At 33.3% G+C, this 13344-nt stretch overlaps 1 protein-coding gene and 1 pseudogene across 1 annotated transcript; both read right to left on the minus strand.

Moving 5' to 3' along the window:
* Nucleotides 1-239: 239 nt before the first annotated feature.
* LOC131020479 (aluminum-activated malate transporter 8-like) lies at nt 240-2672 on the minus strand. The gene is made up of 5 exons (XM_057949301.1): nt 2322-2672; nt 2105-2245; nt 1740-2012; nt 1470-1600; nt 240-1083 (listed from the first exon to the last, which is right to left on the minus strand). Exons 1-5 carry the CDS (start codon nt 2581-2583, stop codon nt 445-447), a joined length of 1446 nt encoding a protein of 481 aa, XP_057805284.1. The 5' UTR covers nt 2584-2672; the 3' UTR covers nt 240-444.
* A 6408-nt stretch (nt 2673-9080) lies between these two features.
* On the minus strand, nt 9081-13344 carry LOC131023605 (aluminum-activated malate transporter 8-like; annotated as a pseudogene).

Raw genomic sequence — 13344 nt, forward strand, 5'->3', positions numbered from 1 at the left:
TGATAACCGAAAAAAGGCCTCGTCTTTATTTTTACTAAGCTCGTAACATTATTCCATGATTATAGTATGCGAAGATCTGAATGTGTGCAATTATGTAACAGTTCAAGTTGAATCGTCACATAATTAAAGGTATTAGAATCAATTATAAATGACTACTATTTGCATTTTCTATAAAAATAGATACTATTTTCCTATATTAAAGAAAATTAATAAGCTACAGTATAAGTTTGCCTCTTCACTTGCGTCTCTAATTAGTTTACATATATACTAGTATTATTTAATTTAATTCAGCGCACTTACATAACCATACATATGACCACCGTCACGTCTACATCATCGACCAATCGTATCGCACAAAAATACATAGTCTCATGTACAAGTACTGCGGCATATGTATATTTATACCCTAAACTAAATTAAATACAACATATATATACAATTAAATTATATACTAATTGTATCTCTCCGAGGCGCGAGTTTCTTCTCCGGCAAGTCGGCGGCGGGCGGCTGAATCTCAACAACCACATGATCACCGTCGACGGGGCTGACGATTCCACGGTGAAGAATCTGCTGCTGCGGCGGCGCCTGCTTCTCGGCAATTGACTTCGGATTCTTGAAACGCGCTTTTCGGGAAAGTTCGCGAACCGAGAGAGCGATTTCGTCAACGCAGTTAATGATGTCGATGAGTACGGAAGCGATGACGAGTAGCGGCACCATCTCCTGCAAATCCGGCTTCGACGGCAGCGACGAGTTGTGGAGCATGGTTTTCAGTCGATCGGCTGCCGATTTGGCTTTCTGCGCGTGGGTTTCCGCGGATTGCGGCGGCTGCCTCATTTTCTTGATTGCGGTGGCGATTTCATTAAGGGCCTTGCCGGATTCTGTGCTCATTTCGACGCATGACTGTCGGATTCTGATTTGGAATTCTGAGGTCGCCGTTTTAAGAGATTTAGAATTTGTGTATGCATTTAGTGATTCCATGAGGCATGCACATTCCCTACTCAGGCCTCCGATCCTTAAGTATTGTTTCCATGGATGGTTGAACTTGAATTTACCGTGAGGTGGCTCCCACCATGCAAAATTAGCCTGTCACCATTTTTACAAATTGCAAGTATTAGATTAATTACACCCTTTTAATTAACCAAAACCTGGATAAAAACTATGTATATATATATAGTTGGAAAATCGATCGACATTCGCCGGAAACTCTGAAGAGGAAGAAGGGGTGATCGAAGAGTGAATTAAGTGGATTGCCACTCATCTCGCGCCTTCATTATTTTGATAGATAAAATATATATAGTAGTAGTATTTTTTTAATCTGATATGCGGAAAAAGGGAAAGAGGAAAGGGAAAGAAAAAGAAAGGGGTGGTACGAAATCAAAATGGTGTCTTTTAACTAAGAAAATAAGATAAAAATATGAGATCAATCCCATGCCATGTGCGCTAATAAATGATTTGTGAATATTACTCACCAACGATTCCTCTGTGGCCTTAGAATTAAGCACGTTTTTGTAGCCTTTGAGAAACGATTTCTCGACATTCTTGGCGCCTGAATCCTTGATGCTTTCATCCCCAGAAAACGTTAGAAGCTCACCTCCAAATCCTATAAAGCAGAAATAAATAAAATTAATACAATAAAAAAAAAGTCACATTTTAAAAAAAGAACTAAAACAAGTCACCAACGTGGTCGCCAATGTAATGAAATTCTTTCTAAGAAGAAAAGGACACAAATCACAATATACCTTGTAAAAAAGCAGCAAGCTTTTCAATATTTGCAGCGACCAGATAGTGCAAATCCTGACCCGCCCAAACCGGGCAGAAGAATATGGATATGATCATACAAGTGGCCCCGCCTATGAGAATGGTGGAGAGCCTCTGATGGGCCAGCTCCAATATCTGCCCCACCCGGTAACCCGACACCGCCACCAGGCTGAAAGTCAGTATAAATATCAACACTCCGTAATCGTACTTCCTCTTCACATTCGGAAAAAACCGCGTAAACGTAGAAACCGCAGCTGCATTTGCATCATATATACAATTAATATCACATTAATTTTTTTACATTTCATGTAAATATTTGATGATTAACTCATTCATTAATTTGTACCTAAAGAGAAAACCATGAGTCCGAGCACGACAGGCTCGCCTTTCTCGCCGCAGACACTGGCCAAATACTCGGCTCCGACACCCAAAGCGCCGGCAAGCAGCGTTGCGCAGCCTCGGTTGATGCATTTTGATAGGGTTCCGCCTATAATAATATTATGCTTCAAATTAATTTAACAAATTATTTATTGTTAATTATGTATAGTGTGATGCATGCTTACCGACAGTGAACTCAAAGACAACGACAACAGTTAAGATTGCCCACATTCCAGCCTGTCCGAAGCCGTCATAGAGGGGTCTGAAGTAATAGAAGAAGGAGACCAATGTCAAAGCCAATCCGACTTTGGCGGAGTGTATGATCCTTCTTGGATCTTCCTCTCCAATTTTCTTAATTTTGTTGATGAATTCGGCTGTGTTTGATTTGAGTTTTGCAGGAAAGGAGGCCATGTGAGATTTCTCTTGGTTTTGTGAGTTCATCTCCATGATGGTGGTGGTGGTGGTGATGGCTGGTGAGATGGAGAGAAGAGAAGCTCTATAGATATTAACTATAGAGTGCTGATGGTGATGGTAAGCTTCCAAGTTCCAACATATATATAGGCAAAGTGGGAAATGATAGCTGTGTGTTTGTGTGAGAGAGATAGGGGCAATAAATGTAATTTAGAGGATGCTCACCTCCCAGCTTTTACACAACAATATTAAAGCACTTTGCCACTTTTGAATCAGGTTTTTCATTAATTTTAAAACTGGAACCAGGAGAACTATAGCTATTGTTATCTTTCAAAGTTATTCAAGGAAGTTTGAACATCTAATTAATTTATTTATCTATGGGACGATATCACGTACAACTTCTCTCCTATAATATGCACAATTAATTAATTTTTTATAATGCATTTTATATATTATATAATCTATTTTTATGACAACAATAGATTACATAATAATTTTTTTGATCAAGAAAAAAGATTCATTTCATTAATAGATTACATAATAATAAAAAAATGGTTCAAATTGATCAGTTTAACTTACTACAAAAGGAAAAGTTTATATTTGATCATCTATCCAAAATTTAATTTCAATACTCAAATGTTGAAGTGGATTTTAACACAAAATATATGGGAAATGGACTTGGCCTCAAAGCAACAAAGTTTTTCTCCATTTAATTTAAATAATAATAATAAAAATAATCATCACCATCACCATCATCATCATCATCTTATATAATAATATATGTTTTTTTTAAAAATGAAATTTGAATTTTAGGACATTTTTGTTATTTTTTTGGTAGCTCATACTTACTTGTAAATTGAAAGGGATCCATCAAAAGCGTGTTTGTGGTATGGAGGCATAAGTTTTAATAAATAGTTGAGAGATGATGTGTATAAAGTGGAGAAATAGATTTATCAAAGTTGATTTATTAGACAACTGTAAATAATATGTTAGATGTGTTTTTTTTTATATATATAAATATTGAGTATGAATTAAGTTAAAAAATATAAAGGTATGTGTAGTAAAATGGAAACGTCACACTACTTATTATCAACGAATCAAAATATTAAAAATTTCATACTTCATATGGACGGAAGAAATTGAAAGAAGCTAGTAATTCAGGATAACTCCATTAAAAAGTTAATGATTTTAAGTATTAAATTGTAAATTTATTTAAAGGTTATATTGAGGTGCAATTGATACGCAGTACTATAGTTTATTGATATTCGCTTTATGCTAATGTTTTTATGTTTGATCATAGCTATGATGACAAAAGTACCAATTACACAATCATCAAAACTAAGAAAACTATTTTCGGCGAAAGGTGGATTTTTTCCTGTATCTGGACTTTTTCTTTTTCAATACTGGGGTACAGCTTTCCTATTAATTAAACCATAAAAATACTCAAACTTTTAACAATTGTTTGTTCTTCGTCGAGTGCTGTTTCCCACCACTTCACACTTTCACACACGCAAATACACATACCTCCACCAAGATAATATACACGTACACATTAATCTTATATATATATATATATATATATATATATATATATATATATATATATATTCAGAATTAGTAATTATTAACAAGCCAAGCTCATTTTCGAAAGCTATTTTTATCAATCGGTGAAATGATCCTCTATATATTTAAATTTTATTATTTTGATTTTGAAAAACATATACGTGGCAGTTCATATATACAAGAGTAATACTTCATAAATAATAACGTTAATACGACCATGTGTGGGTAGTTTATTATTATTATTATTATTATTATTATTATTATTATTATTATTATTATTATTATTATTATTATTATTATAGTGCTATCCTATTCGATGTTCATTTGCACGATTTTCTTACCATAGTCGTAGCAGCCACGAAATTTCGGCAGATTGCCCAAACCGGTCGAATTCGTAGTTGACGAGAAATAATAAATGTTGGGGAAAAAGGGAATAAATATTCAATGTAATTTATGATAAGTGGACTTGAGTCTCTAAAATGTACGGCTCATATCAATTCTCGCGTACGGAAACTTAGGAATATAACGCTTCCCCACTTTATGATATCAACATGTTGATTTAAGGCAACTCTCCCGATAATTAATGGCGCTTCACGTTTTTGTAATAACTAGGCGAGTGGATCGGATGTGCGTCTCGCATATTACCTCTTCTTTAATACTCGTCCCAACTTTTAGTATCCAATTTTCATTTTTTTATCGTCCTATATTTTAGTATTCATTTCTATTTTAAGTAAAAGTAGATAAGACCCTTACTTTTTTTTGATAAGAAAAAAGGAATTTATTAAAAAACCTTTGGTACCAGCAGTACCAACAACACACACAAAATCACACAGATGCATCATCTGCACCCAACCCACAATTTCGAAACAAGACAAAAAAATACTCCCTCCGTCCGCCAATAGTAGACCACTTTGGTTGGGCACGGGAATTAATAAAATTGTTGATGATTTTGATGTAGTGGAGAAAGGGTCCCACCACTTTATGAGATGTGTGGTTGAGATTGAATTTGAGGTGGGTTTTTTTTATAAATAAAGAGTGTTTGTAAGGATAAAAGATTAAAGTGGGTGGTGGGACCATTTCCAAAAAAGGAAAGTGGTCTATTCTTTGCGGACGCCCAATATAGTAAAAATGGTCTACTTTTGGCGGACAGAGGGAGTATAAAAGATGAGACTCTTATTCTACTCACAACATACACAATCGCTTTATTAAAATTCGTGTCACTCTCAATTGGATACTAAAAGTTGGGACGGAAGGAGTACTTCTCTTGTCTCATTAGACTTATCTCATTTTTTTTGCCACGATTATTAAGAAGAATATAATTAATATAGTAAAAATATATAAAAATGTAAGATCATATTATTTGTAGTACTGTAAAATAATTATCAAATATAAAACATGACAAGATCAATGGAACAATTCAAAAAGAAAAACATGACAAATTCAATAAGACGGAGGGAGTACTAAAATTTATTTATTTAAAATAATAATATTTAATGCTATTAATTCTTGATTATTAACTTAATGTTTGCAAGCAGATGTGAAAAAGTAAATAAAAAATAAAATAAAATCTTATATATGTGTATAAATTTGACCATCAAAATTATATTGTAGTTATAATGATAATATATAATACTATAATGAATAAGTAAGATTAAAGGAAGAAAATGCACATATTATATTTTTCTAATTACAAGGCAAATCCCTACACCACAACACCTTCAATTAGGGGGAAATTCATCATTAATCTTTGAGATCCCAACACCTAAACAAACCCTAGCCTCCAATTTTGTCCTCTCCAACCCATAACCTTCCTCTACCATTTTATTTCTTCCACACACAAAATCACCATAACCAAGGGTAGAAGGGGAAGGCTTGGAAATGAGCTCATCGAGACTACAAGATTGAAAATAAGGATTATATAAGATTTTGTCTATGAATCTCTATCTTTTTATATCTTATTTATGTCTTCTTATGTCTTGGGATTTGTTTTGAAATTTAGTCCCTATGATAACTTTCCTTCGAGTCATTCTCCAATTTATTTACTAAGTTTATTTTGTTGTTTTTGTTTGCTTTCTTTATTTAGCTTGTTTTAGTTATCAACATCTTTTGAACTTTGATTATCAAATGGGATGAAAAAAACTTATTAGTATTTAGAAGTGTGAATTCACCAATTCTTGTGGAATATACGACCTTGCTTCCACTTATTACAACTGCACCCAAAGTGTAGGAAGTCTTATTCTTAACTACTACCATGCATATTCTTATAATTTGGTGAGTTCGAGAGTTTTTTAGGACAATAACTTAGATTGATTTGGAAATTAGGACAATAACTTTCGAACTTGTAAAAATAGGACACTAATTTTTTTAAGAGTAAAATAGGACACTAATTAATAAGTGTTGCATCCGCAGGACATTTTTTGGCCAATTATCGGCCGAGAAATGTCCTATTTTTACGACGCTTAATGCATACATTTAGGAAACTCCTTATATATTATTCATACACACTTAATGCATTAAATATATATGTAATAAATGAATTATAGAAGCTCTTAATTATTTTGAAAGAATTAGGTTTGTAGACTAATAATAAATACATAACTCCACACAAAATATTGTCAAACTATGCATTAATTTAATTTGAAAACTGAAAGTTGAAAAAAAAAAATAGTACGATTACTTGATGAATGTATAATTGTTTCTTACTGTAATTATTGATTAAATTTTGAATATATCATAATAGTCGTTCATACTTGTTTTATAGTTCACCTCGTAGAAATTGAAATGAGTGAGAACATTTTACGGATCTTAAAGCTGAACAAAGCTTGTAAAATTAATCTTTACTTAAATTTAATTACTTAATATAATGAAGCAAAACCTTAACAAAGTGCAACATACGAATCATACACATTTTTACATATCATATTGGTAGTTGGTGAATTGGATGGCATGCTGATGACTGATTGAGATCCTATCGAGTTTATGTTCTTACTACATTAAAAAAAAAAGTGAAAATTATTTTATAATAAAAACCATACAGTTAGCTTGTTTTCAACAGAAACTAAAAAAAATCTACTCCCATCGTCCCAATTCAAATGACCCAATTTCTATTTTGGGTTATCTCATTTCAAATGATCCAATCCAAATTTAGAAATAAAATTAGGCATTTAACACTACTTTTTGGGTTATCCCACCACCACTTTACACCTTTATCACACATTTCTTAAATTCAGTGTCCAATTTTTTGAGTCATTTGAAGCGGACGAAGGGAGTATAGTTTAATAAATAATACTGACATAATTGACCAAAATAAAAAAATTAATCTAAAATCTAAAAGATTTTTAAATACAAATCTAACTCATTTCACATTCTTAGAAGACATGGATATTACAAGGGGTTATAATATCTATAATCTGTAGCTCCAAAACAGTTATCACGAATTTTGAAATTGCTCCTATTTTAAAAAAAATTCTTCAGGATTCATAACCTTTCGTCTTCTTCTGAATTATGTCTTCTAATTGTACGTAGTGTTCTATATATAGCTCCTCTACTTGAGTTTAATTTGGCTGAATTTTTATTTTGGAAGAAAATTGCAACAAAATGTAAGTTCGTATTACTAGTGTACAAATTAAATTCACGAAAAAAAGTTAATTATAGCCAAGTTCTTGATTTTAGAAGCAACTAACCCAATATATATTTAAATATTCATTTGTGCTAGTTTCCAGGGAAATTCCTAATATTTTTACTTGGTGTTTTAATTTCTTACTATTATTAATTTATGGCTGGGGATCGGAGCAACGCTAAACGACATGGCTGCTGACGTTTTCGCGTTGAAATTTTTATTGTATTTCTTTTCTTTCTTTCTTCTGACCTGCATGGCTGCATTTATGTTGTATCAGTTTCAACATGTAATAAATCACTCTGTACCTCAACCTCTTAAAATTGATTATTTTCCTTTGTTGCAGCTCGCCAATTCTTGGGTGCGACGGGTGGACCCGGCTCCAAACCCGTCCTCCTGACCCGAAACTCTGACCCGCATGAGTTTGACCCATACTCCTAATTAATTATTACATTTGTTTATAATAATTGTTACTTTTAATAAACATAATATATATACATTTGTTCATATAAATGTATATTGATATGTATAATATTTTATATTGAATGAAGGTAAATATTTATATTAATATAAGTATATATTTGTGCGACCAAATGTATATCTTATGCTTATTAAAAGTAAATACTCCTATTAGGGTTTAGTGTTCAGGCTTAGGGTTTAGTTTACAGGGTTTAGGGTTTAGAAAATATAATACTTTATATTAAATGAAGGTAAATACCTATATTTATATAAGTATACATTTGTGCGAACAAATGTATATTTCATGCTTATTAAAAGTAATAATTATTATAAACAAATGTAATAATTTAGGATTCAGGATTTCGGATCTGGGCACGGATCGGATCGGGCGCGGGTCGGGGCGGACCCGTCGCACTGGAGTGCGACCGCCGCATGCAAGACTGGCCCGTTGCAGCTACATATAGCACTGAACAAAAAATGTTGGTTAATTTATTTATTTAGTTTGCTTTCCCTTTTTTGCTCTAAAAAGTCCTTATTAGCGGATAATTTTAAGTAGCTATCTCCCAATCCAGTTTTTCGGTTAAATTTTTTGGTTGCACTTCATATCATCAATATACATAGATGCATGAGTGGTTTTCGTGAATCGTGGGAACTATGTGAACGTATTAGAAACCAATCTAATTTATATAGAGATCTAGATATTGATTAAATAAAGCGCCGTGATATTGATTTTCACATTGAAAAATATATGTTAAATATATAATAATGCATCTTTTATAAATATTTATTTCATATATTACAATAACATATCTTTATGATTGTAATTTTAAATATAATGCATATATCTTTCTACTTAGAGTATATAATTAATTATATATATACTAATTGCCTCTCTCTAAGGCGGCTCACTCTTCTTCTCCGGCGAGTCGGCAGCCGGCTGAATCTCAACAACCACATGATCACCGCCGTCAGCAACGTGGCTGACGATCCCACGGTGAAGAACCTGCTTCTCGGTAATTGACTTCGGATTATTAAAATGCGCTTTTCGTGAAAGTTGGTGAACCGATTTCGTCAACGCAGTTAATGATGTCGATAAGTACAGAAGCGATGACGAGTAGCGGCAGCATCTCCTGCAAATCCGGCTTCGACGGCAGCGAGGAGTTTTGGAGCATGCATTTCAGTTGATCCGCTGCCGATTTGGCGTTTTGCGCGTGGGTTTCGGTGGGGTGCCTCATTTTCTTGATTGCGGTGGCGATTTCATTAAGGGCCTTGCCGGATTCTGTGCTCATTTCGACGCATGACTGTCGGATTCTGATTTGGAATTCTGAGGTCGCCGTTTTAAGAGATTTAGAATTTGTAGTGATTCCATGAGGCATGCACATTCCCTACTCACCTCAAGTATTGTTTCCATGGATGATTGAACTTGAATTTACCGTGTGGTGGCTCCCACCATGCAAAATTTGCCTGTCGCCATTAATTGCATGTAGTATTAGATTAATTACACCCTTAATTAACCAAACACGTCATAACAACTATACCTATTTATTTTGTTGGAAAATCGACATTCGCCGGAAGAGAAGAAGGAGTGAAGAGTGAAGTGGAAAATCGACGTTCATCTTGTTCATTATTTAATCGATAAAATTAAATTTATTATAATTAATAGAAAGAGAAGATCAAAATGGCATCTTTAAATAAGTAAATAAGACAGAATATATTGAAACTGCCTGAAGAAAAATTATACGTCCGCCCCTATTTAATCCGATGTGCCCTATATAGAATATAGATCTATGTTCTCACCAACGATTCCTCTGTGGCCTTAGAATTCAGCACGCGCGCTTTTGTAGCCTTTGAGAAACGATTTCTCGACATTAATGTTCGTGGCGTCTGAAGCATTGTTACTTTCTTCCCCAGCAAAAGTTAGAAGCTCACCTCCAAATCCTATAAACATGTATGAAAAGAAAACAAAATATAAAATTAATACAATAAAAAAAGTCACATGTAAAAGTTAAAACAAGCCATCATTTGCAACTAGGGATGGCATTGCATCTTGAATCTAGTTCAAATTTGAGAATCCAAATCTGTTTCTTTTTTTTTTTTTTTTTTTTTTTAGATTTGGGCCTTCCAAAAATAAGACTCGATGTGTAAAATCTGTGAATAAAGAATACTTGAAGAATTAAATATTAAAATTATAAAACAAGTGAAAAAACTCTAATATTGTTAACTATGATAATAAAGATCCACGATAGAAATATCTTATAAACTTAAAATATTAAATGTACTCATATAACTTAGTAATGCAAAAATATAATTTTCTTAAAATAATTTGTTGTGTCATTAGATCATCCACGCACCTCCGAACTCATGAAACACATGAAAATATTAAATGTGAGATGACTCTATTCAGTGTCAATCATCATGTCATAATTGTTTAAATTAATAAAATGGTAATATGATTTCACACGGTAACAATGACATACATATAACATGATTTCATTGTGGCATAATAAGGACTTTAATGTCCTCAACCCACTAAACGAGCCTCTAACAACATAAATTAACTTAACATGAAATTGCATTACGACACCAATGATTGTGAAGTTTTGGACCCATTGATCGGATCCCTAATGATACATAATTCGTAACATATATGGTATAACATAATATTAATTGAAGGACAATAAATAAATTCATGATATATTTTAAATAAATTTCACACATTAAACTTGAACTTAAAACTAATTTAAATAATTCAAATCCAAATTAATGTCTTAATCGTGATTAAAGACTTTCCTTTTAATTTTTTTTTTTAAATTCTACACCTAATACTTTGATGACCGAAAAAACAATCCTCAACTCATCTATTTATATTAGCTCCAATAGGTTTGGTGAATCACGTACCTACATACATAGGCTTGTTTATCGAATGTATTATAATTAAGGAGTTCTCTCCGTAAATTCTTGCACTAGTTTGCATTATTTTACATGCAACAATTATTATTATTATTATTATTATTATTATTATTATTATTAGCAAATTTAAATAACTATAGGGACCATTTCAATCCTTAAATCATGAAAATTTACGATAAATTAATTATTTTGTTGGATGAATTCATGAAACTAGTTTCAAAACCCACGTGGAGCGAAAAATTTAGATTTTAAAAATCATACATTTTTATATAGATATTCCACATAGAAGTCATGGGTTCATAATTTGTATTTTAGGGATATCCATGGATTTAAAAATTGAAATTTTCGCGGGATTTGAACTCATGACCATGAAATCTCATTTTTTTTAATCCAATAGATCTGGACCGAATTTAGACCCAGAACCTAGTATAATTTGGACATAACAAGATATGTGTGAAATCCCACCCATTGCCATCCAACGTGATTGACAATGCCATTAATTGTCTCGTGTTTAAGTTAAATTCTTTCTAAGAAGAAAAAGAAACAAACTTATGGAAATTTCCTATCCCATTCCACACACAAAGAGATCACAATATACCTTGTAAAAAAGCAGCAAGCTTTTCAATATTTGCAGCAATAAAATAGTGCAAATCCCGACCCGCCCAAACCGGGTAACAGAATACGGATATGACCATACAAGTCGCGTGGCCTACACCGCCACTAGGTTGAATGTCAGTATGAATATCATCACTCCGTAATCATACTTCCTCATCACATTCGGAAAAAAACGTATAAACGTAGAAACCGCAGCTGCATTTGCATTATACACAATCACATTATTATTTTTTACATATATATTATTTCATGTAAATATCATATGAATTAGTAATTAATTTGCACCTAAAGCGAAAACCATGAGTCCAAGCACGACAGGCTCGCCTTTCTCGCCGCAGACGCTGGCTAGATACTGAGCTCCGACACCTAAAGCGGCGGCAGGCACCGTTGCGCACCCTCTGTTTATGCATTTTGATAGGGTTCCGCCTATAATAATACTATTAGGGTTCAAATTTGAAAAAAAAAAAAACCTATATATAAGTAAAATAAAAAAAATGTTAATAATGCGTAGTGTGATGTAGTTACCGACAGTGAAGTCAAAGACGAGGACAACAGTTAAGATTGGCCGCATTCCGTTGAGTCCGAAGGCATCGTAGATAGGGATGTCAATCGGGCCAGCCCACCGGGTTTTCGGGCTAGCCCTATCGGGTTCCGGGTTAGTCGGGTGCGGGCTAATCGGGTTGGAGATTTTTTCGGGTTGTAAATCTTCAACCCTAACCCTAAACTTTCGGGTTTCGGGCTAGCCCATCGGGCTAATCAGGTTGAAGGCGTAAAAATAAAATTATCATTTGTATTTTATTATTCCTAATGATCTAATGTATAATGTATAAAATATACATAGATATTAAAGATATAAATTATATAGCAAAGCATGAAATGCAAAAATATAAGATATTCAAGATTACATAAACAAAATTATATTAAAATGAGATAGTAAAATTTAACATGTATCAATGCACTAGAATCAATCTGGATTATTACTGAATAATTAGTGGATTTGCCATGCACGTCTCATTGACAGAAAAAAAAAAAAAATTGGTATCACTTTAAAATGAGATACTAATAATTAATTTCTAACTAATGAGATACTAATAATCAATTTCTACAAAAAATCCGTAATTAATTTCACTTTTTTTAATGAGATTGCACACACACATATATATTCTAACTAATTAATTTCATTTTTTTTAATGAGGCTACATATATATATTTAAGCAAATACCATAGATCTAAACATAGCACAAGTTGTAACTGGATGCATCAGTCACAATTCCGTCAGCCCACCGGGCCAGCCCATCGGGTTTTCGGGCTAGCCCTATCGGGTTCCGGGTTAGTCGAGTGCGGGCTAATCGGGGTGGAGGTTTTTTCGGGTTGCGATTTTTCAACCCTAACCCTCTAATTTTGTCGGGTTATTCGGGTCGGCCCACGGGTTTCGGGCTGCATTGACATCCCTAATCGTAGAGGGGTCGGAAGGAGGAGACTAATGTCAAAGCCAAGCTGACTTTGGCGGAGTGTATGATCCTTCTTGGATCTTCCTCTCCGATTTTCTTTATTTTATTCATGAATTCGGCTGTCTTTGAGTAGAGTTTTGCAGGAAAGTAAGAATTCTTTTGGTTTTGAGAGTTCATCTCCAT

The sequence above is a fragment of the Salvia miltiorrhiza genome, chromosome 4 (genome assembly GCF_028751815.1).
Source record: "Salvia miltiorrhiza cultivar Shanhuang (shh) chromosome 4, IMPLAD_Smil_shh, whole genome shotgun sequence".
In the NCBI taxonomy this organism is placed as follows: Eukaryota; Viridiplantae; Streptophyta; class Magnoliopsida; order Lamiales; family Lamiaceae; genus Salvia; species Salvia miltiorrhiza.

Bases quoted from the DNA above. Each gene is read 5' to 3' on its own strand.
- LOC131020479 (XM_057949301.1), bottom strand. From the start codon at position 2,583: ATGGAGATGAACTCACAAAACCAAGAGAAATCTCACATGGCCTCCTTT. The intron at 2,013-2,104 runs GTACAAATTAAT...ATGCAAATGCAG, and splicing joins ACTCATGGTTTTCTCTTTAG to CTGCGGTTTCTACGTTTACG. The intron at 1,084-1,469 runs GTGAGTAATATT...AAATGGTGACAG, and splicing joins AGGCCACAGAGGAATCGTTG to GCTAATTTTGCATGGTGGGA.